This window comes from Nicotiana tabacum, chromosome 13 (assembly GCF_000715075.1).
Source record: "Nicotiana tabacum cultivar K326 chromosome 13, ASM71507v2, whole genome shotgun sequence".
Taxonomy (NCBI): domain Eukaryota; kingdom Viridiplantae; phylum Streptophyta; class Magnoliopsida; order Solanales; family Solanaceae; genus Nicotiana; species Nicotiana tabacum.
The window spans coordinates 21,847,968-21,859,370 of NC_134092.1; the positions used below are offsets into that span (position 1 = coordinate 21,847,968).

Below are 11,403 nucleotides of genomic sequence, written 5' to 3' on the forward strand. Positions count from 1 at the left end.
AGGTCCCTCGCGTTCGCGAAACACAAAATTGTGCTACCCAAAAATTTCCCTTCGCGAACGCGAGACCCAAGTCGTGAACGCGATGCTTTACCAGGTGAACCTTCGCGAACGCGAAAGGCAAAAATCCTCACCAGCCATTTTCCCTTTCGCGGACGCGATGCCCAATTGCGAACGTGTAGCCTCACTTCATTGCCTTACGTGAACGCGAGCCCCATATCGCAAATGCAATGAACAACTTCACTTGCCTCCAGTTCCTCTTCGCGAACGCGAGACCCCTCTCGCGAATGCGAAGAAGGAAACCAGGTGCAGACATTAGAAAAATTCCAGCAACATTCCAAGTCCAAAAATTAATCCACTAACCCTCCGAAACTCACCCAAGGCCCCCGGTACCTCAACCAAATACACCAACAAGTCCTAAAACATAAAATGAACTTAGTCGAAACTTCAAATCACATCAAATAACACTAAAATCACGAATCATACTCCAATTCAAGATTAATGAAACTAAGAATTTTCCACTTCTACATTCGATATTGAAACCTATCAAATCAAGTCTGATTGATCTCAAATTTTGCACACAAGTCATAAATGACATAAAAGCCCTATGAAGATTTTCAAAATTGGATTCCGACTCCAATATCAAAAAGTCAACATCCCGGTCAAAAATTTCCAAACTTAAATTTCTATTTTAGCCATTTCAAGCCTAATCTAGCTACGGACTTCCAAATAATTATCCGGACACGCTCCCAAGTCCAAAATCACCATACAGAGCTATTGGAATCATCAAAATTCTATTCTGGAGTCGTTTTTATATAAGTCAATATCCGCTTAATCTTTTCAACTTAAGTTTTCATCTTGGAGACTAAGTGTCTCAATTCATTTCAAAACCTCACCGGACCCGAACTGACTACCCCGACAAGTCACATAACAACTATAAAGTACAGAATGAGCGGTAAATGGGGGAAACGGGGTTACAACTCTTAAAACGACTGGCCAAGTCGTTACATAAACCTTATAAAGATGCATCTATGAGATGGTTACATGTACGTTTATTATTAACCCGCAACCTAGTGTTTGTGAGGTAACTTGATCAATAATTTAATTTATAGCATAATTTTCAGATTTTCTATTCAAGACAGTTCATTTTGATAAGTTGATTTACATCACAGTTGGTTTAGCAGTATGATTTATTGAGTGCCTCCACTTAATAGCTAAACTATTGTTTATGAGAACAAAGTTATCTATATCAGTTTGATATTCGTTATATACGAAAGTATATTACATTCTCCCCTCATAAGTGGTTCAGGGTTAGGAACCAAATAATTCCATCTTATTATTATTGATATGCGATATATATTTTGATTAACACCATAACGCACAAAGGTAGGTTTCCAAAGTTGAGGAAGCAAGTTAGTTTTTCTAACGTGAGGGGGAGACAAGATAAAAAGTTGAGAAAAAGTTACATGGAGTGAATTATCATTTGTACATATAGATCCTCGAATAAGATAATATGAATTTGAAATTCATAAAAAGATAATTCATCTGCAATATATTGCAAAGCATGTCAGGCGTATTTGTGAACCCAAAGAAAGTAACTATATTCTCATTGTAAATGCTCCTATTATAATAAGTCCTAGAAGGACAAAGTCTACGATACGCTTAAAGTGTATAGACAAATCGGTTTTAAATACAATTCTTGATAAAAGAAGAAGAGCAAATGATCAAAGTAAGGAGGCAAGTGATCTAGAAGATCACATGACATAATACTTCATAAAATCTCAGGAGAGGTTCAGATACCTGAAAATATGAATGAAGAGATCTCTATGTTATGTCTTTATGAAAAAAATATTGGAACCGATATAAAATGTTCGTTGACGACAGTTATCATATCGCTAAGTATAGATGAGAATCTTAAGTTTGTCGAATACAGACACAAAAATATTGGTCAAATGAAAGAGACAATTCGAATAGAATTGGTTTCATATGAAACACATGTAGTTTTGGACATGCAGTTCAAATACTCAAACGTATAAAGTCAATGGTGTGTGTGCAATCACTTTCATGTATCTTATATGTCTGGCATAACATGAAAACTTGATATACATCTAAAGTCTATTTATATGGCTTATTTGACTATACTTATATTATAATCCATGAATGATTTAAAATACTTATAGCATATATAATTCTTGGAGAATTTCTTGATCCTGAATTAGCATTGTACATTCTTGGTGTACATATATATATATATATATATATATATATATATATATAATATGATAACGAGAATTTTTACGTCTATGGAGATATTGAAAAGCCGTTCCACGACATTATATGAAGATATTATATATCTATCAAGAATGATGATTTTAAGGTACAACATATTCATTCAAGTTAATATGTCTGGTTTGTTTATCAAATCTCTACCAACAATCTTTTGAAGATGGTGCACAAGATTGGAATGTGAAGACTCAAAGATGTGAATTAATTATCTCATCATGGGGAGTTAATACACGTTGTACTCTTTTTTCCTTATAAGGTTTTGTCCCACTGGGTTTTCCTTGCAAGTTTTTTAACGAGGCAACCAAAAGTCGTATTTATAAATATGTGTATTCTTTTTCCTTCACCAGAATTTTTTTCCACTAGGTTTTATTTTAATTAAGGTTTTAACATGACACATTATCTGTTGAATAGATATTCAAGGGGGAGTATTATAAATAGAATTGTATTTAAGGTGAATGTCTATATTGTAGAGAGATTTTAGGGTTTGTTACTTGGTGGCTAAGTCACTTTTCCCCTATAAATAGAGGAGTTCTATTCCATTATAATTCATCCCAAAAATCAATAAGAATTCTCTCTCTATTTTTCTCTGCAATATTATTCTTCTTCTTTTATTGTTTCATTACACTTACGAAAATTTTGAATTCTCTTCCTTTTTTTTTCTGCATTATTTTTTAACAAATAAAAAATAAATGTGATTTGCTAATGCCTTATTGAGTTCGTTGAATATTGGTGTTTGAAGTACGGCTATACTGATGAGGTTAATTCGCTCTATTATGAAAAAAAAATAATCTTAAATCTCGTGTACTAGGAGGAGATTAAGTTTCTTAAGAACACACTGTAAAATTAGTGGGCACGAATTTATTTTTATTCTTCTACATTTCTCTTTTTGTTTTCTTTTAAAGGTTGTAGAATTTATTTTTGAACACAGAAAGATCAGAATCAAGATCAACTAACCTTGTATTCTATTTAAATATCATTAACAATCGATTTTGCTTAATTCACAATGGTTATACTCATAGCACCATTATATATTTAAGTGTTTGTTTTATGGTGACGATCTACTCAAGATGATTAAAAATAGAATGAGTGGAGTTTTATAAGGTGCTTCATCAAGAATTCGAATATTTATGTTGCTTCATTTTGCTGACATTTTTTATTCTGAATATTTTTGTCAGCAGGAATTAACTAATTTGAAAGGAGAAAAATAAAAGGTTTCTGAGTTTCGAACAATACATTATGCAAAGTGAAGTTACAATCATCATGTTATAACCACAATCTCGCAAAACAAACCAAGAGAGTGTAACTTCAAATCAGTGAATGAAATAATGTCCTAATTTAAAAATCCTAGTTTAGAGATTATCTAATTTGATCAAGTTTAGACCTATTTGACAACTCAATATTTATATAGTTATGGAAGCAATGCTAGAAAGATTAGTATTTATGTATAATTAAAAAAAAAAAACCACCCGTTTATGTCCTAGCCAAAATGTAGTACTAGCATATAGATGTACATCCCCTTTGGCATTGAAATTGATAAATTGTGCATTTTGAGAAACTAAAAAGATAATCTCTACAATTAGAGAAGCTTAAGGTTGGTCTCTATTATCTGTTCGTTCATTCACTCTCAAGTTGCATGGTCAACAACCTTCACCAACCTTCGGTGAGTACTGGGTAAACAAAATTTGACAATTATTTTTTTGGGTTTCAGACCTATCATTTGGATACCCGACTAATTTGAATTTGCACTACATAATGCCCGTAAAAGAAAAAATGCCCCATGCCAGATTGTTTTCATTCACTCGATCCAGAAACTTCTAGTTAAAGAGCGAAAAGATCCTATCATTTAGGGGAAAACTGATCCATGTCCAGTATTTATACCAAACTACAAAAATGTATCACATGATTAAGTGATAAATATATGAAAATACATATTGATATCGTGATTAAGTGAAAAGTATATATTAAAAATGTGTGTTATACATTCATTTATTTAGTATAAATACCTAAGTTCGAGTAAGTCTTTTTTCCTATTTGACTACAATGGATCAACTCATTCCCAAGTTGGTTTTTATTGATTAAGCAAAATTTACGGTAAAAACTTACTTGCACCGGATGTTTACACCAAGTCTAATTTAATTAACCATAGGAGATAAACTACTTAGGATTTTTTGTTTTGAATAAATAAGAAATTAAAAAAGGCTAGTAGAATCATAATAACTAATGTTAAAACTCTTATGGTTACTGTCATCATCTTTCTTTTATTTCCTTGCATTCATCCTCTGCATTCTTGCTGCATTTTGTGACTTGAATCTTATGTAATTTAGTGATCACTGTGTAGAAATTCATAATGAGTTCGAGTCACCCCAAGAGCAAGGTGGAGAGTTCTTGGAGGGAGGAAGCCGATGGTCTATCGGAAACAGCCTTTCTACCGTAGGGTAGGGGTAAGGTCTGCGTACAAACTACTCTCCCCAGACCCCACTAATGGGATTATACTGGGTTAATGTTGTTGTTGTTGTGTAGAAATTCATAGTCCTCCCTAACTTTTTCTAAGTTCTAATCTTATTTCTTTGGCAAATACTTAGGAAGATTCTTGTCTTCTTCTTCCATACATAGTTATACGAATAAACACAAAAACAGTAAAAACCATAACTTGAAAATTTTTAATCCTTGAAAATAGTCTTACCAATATTGACTAATCGTTACTATACATAAAATATCATTTTACACTGTTAGGTCAGGATGGACTCTAAGAAAGAAGGAAAATTTGTGCATCCCAGTTTAGATTTTATATTTGCTCTCTCACGGTAAAATATTTTTTTCCAGATTTACTTGACGATAGGAGCGTAACAGAATAGCTGACTAGATTACTAAGTATATTTAATTATTATTTTAGAATATGTACAAAAAAAATAAAAGCTAACTATGATTAAGCACTAATAATTGTCGTTAGATTAAATAACAAGTGTCATTTTTTTATTAACTTGGTGTAAACACCCGATAACTTTTTACCAAAATTTACCATCTTTTTCATCCATGCAAATTTCCATGTGCTGCGAGTTTTGAAATCGTACGGTGAACAGAGACTCATTGGTTTACAATTTGGATTATTTGAGAAAATTAAACTGTATAACTAGTTTCCAGGCAACAAAAGCCATGCACTACAAAATTCTCAGCCAGACTCCACGTAGCTTCTTCGCAAATAATTATGTTCATTGACATGGTACAATGATTGCTGACGAACAGGCAAAAAAGGTGTGAGCTGATAGTGAAATTCATCAGCCTTCTAGACTTTGTTTCTCTCTGTTTCTTCTTCGTCGTCGTCGTCGTCATCTTCTTCTTCTTCATCTTCATACAAGTTGCTCCTGAACTTACTTAGTTCAGCCTTGGAATCATCTTCACTCAAAAAGTCCGATCCAAATTTGACATCTCGATGCTTAACCAAAAGCCAGCGGAGCAAGCGGTCCTCTTTGTTCAGGTAATGCAGCTCATTGTTTAAACTGGGTGGTGTCATCACTGTCATTTGCATCAGTTGACCCTAAGAAACACGCAATAACCTTAAATTTAGTAAAAAATAATCAAACACTAAGGACAGCAGCACTTAATGTGAAGTTTGACAAAGAAAATTTAACTTCTTTTGTGAAATGCAGAATAGAAAGGCCAATCCTTAAGCTCTCAGAGGTGCATTGTCATGTGTGCATCACCGGAAAAGATTGCAGAGGAATGGTCATTGCAACAGTCCCTAAAACTACTTTGGAGTTTGTTTTATCAGGCACCAAAATAATGGAAAGCAGCAGCAGAAATGAGGCTGGGGATAAATAGCTCTCTCAAGCTGCTACAAGGGAAGAACTCTTGAAAGTGCTGGACAGAAACAAATTGGAAAGGCTAAAGGTCTAAATTACAAGCATGAATGAAATGCTTTTTCAAGGATTTATCTTTAAAAATGCTCAAGATTCAATTAAACGTTTACTAACCAACAAAACAAATGACAGATTCTCCAACACACTATTACTTGTAGTGGTTCTTTGACTTGATCTGGTATCTTGATTTTAAATCTCTTTGCCACGTACCTTGATTTTCAGTCTTGATCTGATACTGGTTTCATTTAGCAAGATTGCCTATGTTTTTTATTCTTGATACAGAAAATAATTATTTTTAAAATGGGAAAAGCTCCCGTATACAAGAAATAAATCAAAAACTTGAGAATCTACAGCAAAACATGAATCTCTACGAAAGACACCCAGTCATCTATACAAATAGGAATCTCAAGGGTGCACCAACAAGCAATCAAAGTCAAGGGGCTATTCCTCAAAAGTGCAAATCCCCTCAAACACTGTCCTATTTCTCTCCCTCCGAACAACCTATGTTAGTTGCCTATGTGCATGTGTAATATGTGAGACTGAGTTAATTTACATCTAAATGTACACAAATATTATTCTACTCTTCACATTCAGCCATTTGGAATTTTATCTTTTCACGATCAAAAAAATTGCAGCCATCTTAAAATTTCTTTTTCGTTTTTGAGCAAGGGGAGGGAGATAGTGCAAAAAGAGAGCCTGGCAAGTTTGTCAACTGCAGAGTATAGGAATTAAAAGTAGAAATTTATCATCTTTTTTATCAAATGGGCTTTTCCGATAAATGGCGGAATTTGATACACGGAAAAGGATAAGGTAAATATGGCAGTGATGATATAGTAATAGTTTTCTGCAGGGCTGTCCTATGGGAATTTTGCAGAAAACCTTTTGTTTTTCTGGGGACTCCACAGTTAAATGTTATGGGCCTTTCTGATAAATCATTTACCTAAAAGGAAAAAAAGGGCTGATATAACATTACTGAGAGGATAGGCAGAAAGACACACCTGATAGTATCTTCCATCTAGTTTCTTAATGCCATAACCCAGTTGAACAGTTCCAAATGACTTTAAATCTGCAAGCACACCATTTCTTCGATAAACATGCTTCCCGACCTTTGCAACAAGGTCCATCAGAGCCTCCTTCTTTACATGGGGTTTTAGTAAGAGCATACAGTCGTAAAGTGGCATCTTTTGTGTCCTCTTGATTCAACCAACTTCTTGAAACACAAAATTGAACTGCATCAAACCATGGAACATGCAAAGCTAAGAAAACATGCAGACCGCAACATGCCAACAAGATGATTAAAGCAAACTCAAGCAAGAAATTTACCCACTGAAAGAAAACATAGTCCGAAACTCTGTAACACATAGCACAACTGAAGTGGAAACATTTTTCAGATAAAGTAATATTTTATTGATATTCCAAGGATCCCCATGGTATACAAGTGGTTTACAAGACGAGATTCGTAAATATTTGAAGGAGAACAAAGAAGGATTCTAGTAAGAAATGTATAGGAAAACATAAAGGATGTTCTTTCTTCTGATAAGCAACACAAAGGAAATTCTCAACGTGACAAATCTGAATCATTCTTTAGACACGCACCCGAGACAAAAAGAGTATGACAGATGCACAAGAGGGAAATATGAACAAACATATAAAGAACTAAAGAAGCAAAAGATATCAACTTCCAATAAGGACTTCTTTTTCTTTATTAAGTGAAACATTATCTAACTTAAGCATCCAGGAAACAGCAAATAAACGCAATGACCTCTGGAAAGCTTCTGTGAAAGATATAAAGCCAAGTATACCCAGATAAAGTCAACAAGAGGGAGAAAGAGAGAGCATAAACAAGAAGAATAAGTTTGCACGTCTTCTAAAGTTTAAAGTGTAAGAATATGAGCATTCTTCTCTGTAAAGTCTGAATTTCCATATTTGACCTTTCAACTTATCTCAATTTCGAAGGTGGTCAAAAAATCTCTCATTCCCCCCTAAGAAGTGAGCAAAGTTTTGTGGTTCGCATGCACTAACGAGATGAGTGGAGACATTAATATAGGGAAAGCTCAAAATGCTACACCTTGCTCTTGCTTTTGGTTAACTTAGGATGCACTTCCTAGTAATGGGTCAAATGATCCATGACAATAATTTATGACATCTTTCTATTTCATTCTGATTTACCTAGCTTTTCTTTTTTATGAACTACCTCGAATAGAAAGTGACAAACTACAAGTGCACCAGAATATAACACGAATTTTCTTTCACTTTTTTGCTTAAAAAATGACCAAGTCAAACTATAGTTACCATCTCCTAATACCAATGATGAATACCCAAGAACGTAGTTTTCTGCATATACTCATCAGTAGCAAAGGTTGACATTGGAAACCTCAGCGAAAAAGGGTTCATGGAATAAAAGAAAAACTGCTCAAACCAATAAAACCATCAGTGTCCTAGATTTGATTCGATCTCTAATTCTATAGAATATTCAAAACCTAGGATTCAAAACCTAGGACCAAAAAACACTAGCGCAGCGTACAATATGTAATTGCACGTTGTACCAGTCAAAACTAACTTTCTAACTTTGCTAAAATTTTTGAGCACCAAAGTGGTTCATGTAAACATAGATGATTGGGTGTGTTATGTGAAGCCAAGTTTTAGTCCAGGTTGTCCACTTGTTTGTATACAACTTGTATACTTAAATTTTTCCTCCCCACCATCAAGAATATTTACCTTATCAAATAAAATATGGAATTGAATGGGGAGGCATGAAAATTATGAAATTTAGCGGGCATAATATTTGTTATGTTTTTTATAAATTAAACTTTTTTGTTGAAATCAAAAGCCACCAGCACTAAGATGGTGCTGAGCAATACAACTTCAGAGAATATAGCATAGTCATTCCTGCAGAGCTAATATATTCTATCAGATTACCCTAGTACATATCAGTTAGTTTACACCATGAAGCTAAGTTACATAAGCATCTACACTTCAACATATGAATAGATATAGATTTGCTCTCAAAACATATCTGCTTTCGTTCTCTCCAAATTGTCCAAAAACCTTAACTCGGACTGGACCTCCATATCTTTTTCAGCTCCTTCTGTTATATTTATAGTACACATAATCTTAAACATATCCTAAATATATACCACAATACATTGACAACTAGCAAGAAGACATTCCATCAACTTCATAAGTTGCAAGAGTTGATGCCTTCACTTATCTATTAAACCACTTCTATGACGTTTTTTTATGAAGCAATCAAATTTTATTGATGAGGGCGCAAAAAGACCATTATACAATAAGTATACCAAAAAGTAGAAAACCTTACAAAAAGAAATGATTTTTCTACAAAAGCTACCCAATCTTCTATATAAATGGGAATCTCGTGGGTGCACCAAAAAGCGATAAGGGATGAGAGGCTACTCCTCAAGTAGTAAAGTGTACAAAGTCATTTTCTACGCCTTCAAACGCTCTCTTATTTTTTTTCCTCCAAACTGTCCACATAAATGCTGGAGCTAGCTAGTAGTAAGTATATAAGTACTACTACTAAACGATATTAAAGAATCGCAATTTATCTTCACATCAACCAATAAAAAGGAATCTAAACATTTGTCGTTGCCTGGCACTGGCAGCATATGGCACAAGGCAACTACTTTTCCTCTCACTGGTCCGAGTTCTACTAAATGAATGTGATTCTAATTTTATAACACCCCATCTCCGTTCTAAAATTATACTCTAAAATTTTCAATTGAGGAAAAAGTGGCACATATAGTGCCTGTGTGGTATCCAACTAAAGCACTCTAGTATGTCGTCACTAGGACAATAAGTCAGGAGTCTGAATTTTTTTTCATAAGTAATTTGAAAGATAATTGCCACACCAATTGATATCATCCAGAACTCCAGCTCATATTTCATGAGCGATGTTGTACCTGAATTAGACGAGAATAGACCTACCTTCTAAAACAAAAAATGCGTTCTTCCGGTACTGGTAATTTTCACGAGGACATGAAGAACACGATTTTTAACAAATAAAGAAGACCATCTAAAACTTGCTACCTCTTTCAGACATCACCAAGATATCAAGGTATGCAATGAAAGAAACAAATCTATTAAAGTGAATATTGTTGGTCAAAAGTTTTGGAAGAAGATAGTTCATAGAAACAAAATAAGAGTTAATGCTTAGGTGCACATGGCTTTCTTTAGCAAGATGTTGCCCCGCCACAAGGTTTAATGACAGGTAAATGGAAAGACTCCCCGACGATACATCAAAAACTTATGAATTTTGTTGTTAGAAATACCAAATAATTCCCTAATTCTCTCATCCTAGCTTTGAGGATTCACTTTATATCTCCTCTAGATATTCACTGCAAACTCTACAAATTGAAAACAACATGAATTGTGGATTGGTCCTTACTACCACTATTTATAAACCAACGAAGACACATTTTTATGAACAGTCGTTTTAATAAACCATGCTTTCATGAAAAGCCGCATCCTTTCAAGTGATGCCATTTTGAACATATCATTTTAAAATATGGTTACATAGATCAGAAAAAAAGGAGCTTCTTCATACTGGCAGCTCACACATACTAATTTTTAACGGTCAGTAACTTCATATCATCGCTAATCGAACTATATTAGCTTTAAATTCTATCAAATGCAGCAATTTAAACCTCAGGATTTGGCATTTGCACAAGTGTTGGTTGCCTATATGTATTACTACTAGATAGAGTATAAGAGAGAATGATAATTGGAATACCTGCAACGGATGTCAGTGCGATTGCGAGATCGCCGGAGATTAACTCAGTCAATTCAGTTGAGTTGGCTTAAAGTCGGACTCCAGGGGTATTCGGCCTACTAGGTTTTACTACTCGTTCGGAAGTCGTATTGACCCTCAAACCTTTAGCAAAGGTGCAATTCGTCCTGCTAAATCTGAAATTGTGCCTGCGACATCCAAATGTTTTTTTCTTATTTTTTGATAAGTTAAAATATTTTATGCCAAAAGTATGTGCCCAAATGAATATAATTTTTGTTTAAATATTCAAAGTATGAATTTTGTATATTTATATGCTAACTTACTTTAATTGGGTTTGAAATAAATAAGTAATTGTTTCTTACTGCTTTCAGTGATAAATACTACTCCCTTCGTTTTACTTTACATAGCAAAATTTGAATTGGTACGGAGTTTAACGGAAAAAAAAAAAGGACTTTTGACAATAATTATTTGTATGGCTTTAAAAGCTTCTTAAGAATAAAATAATAATTTAAAGTT

At 33.9% G+C, this 11,403-nt stretch overlaps 1 protein-coding gene across 3 annotated transcripts; it reads right to left on the reverse strand.

The window, feature by feature from the left end:
- Positions 1-5,381: 5,381 nt before the first annotated feature.
- On the reverse strand, positions 5,382-11,029 carry LOC107790196 (small ribosomal subunit protein bS6m). Of its 3 annotated transcripts, none has more exons than XM_016612099.2 (3): positions 10,891-11,029; positions 7,139-7,347; positions 5,382-5,818 (listed from the first exon to the last, which is right to left on the reverse strand). In XM_016612099.2, the coding sequence occupies exons 2-3, from the start codon at positions 7,319-7,321 to the stop codon at positions 5,567-5,569; spliced, it is 435 nt and encodes a 144-aa protein (XP_016467585.1). In that variant the 5' UTR covers positions 7,322-7,347; positions 10,891-11,029; the 3' UTR covers positions 5,382-5,566. The 3 variants fall into 3 exon arrangements, with proteins under 3 accessions (XP_016467585.1, XP_016467584.1, XP_016467586.1); XM_016612098.2 differs by having other exon boundaries at positions 7,139-7,369; positions 10,891-11,024; XM_016612100.2 differs by having other exon boundaries at positions 7,139-7,350; positions 10,891-11,021.
- Positions 11,030-11,403: the final 374 nt, after the last annotated feature.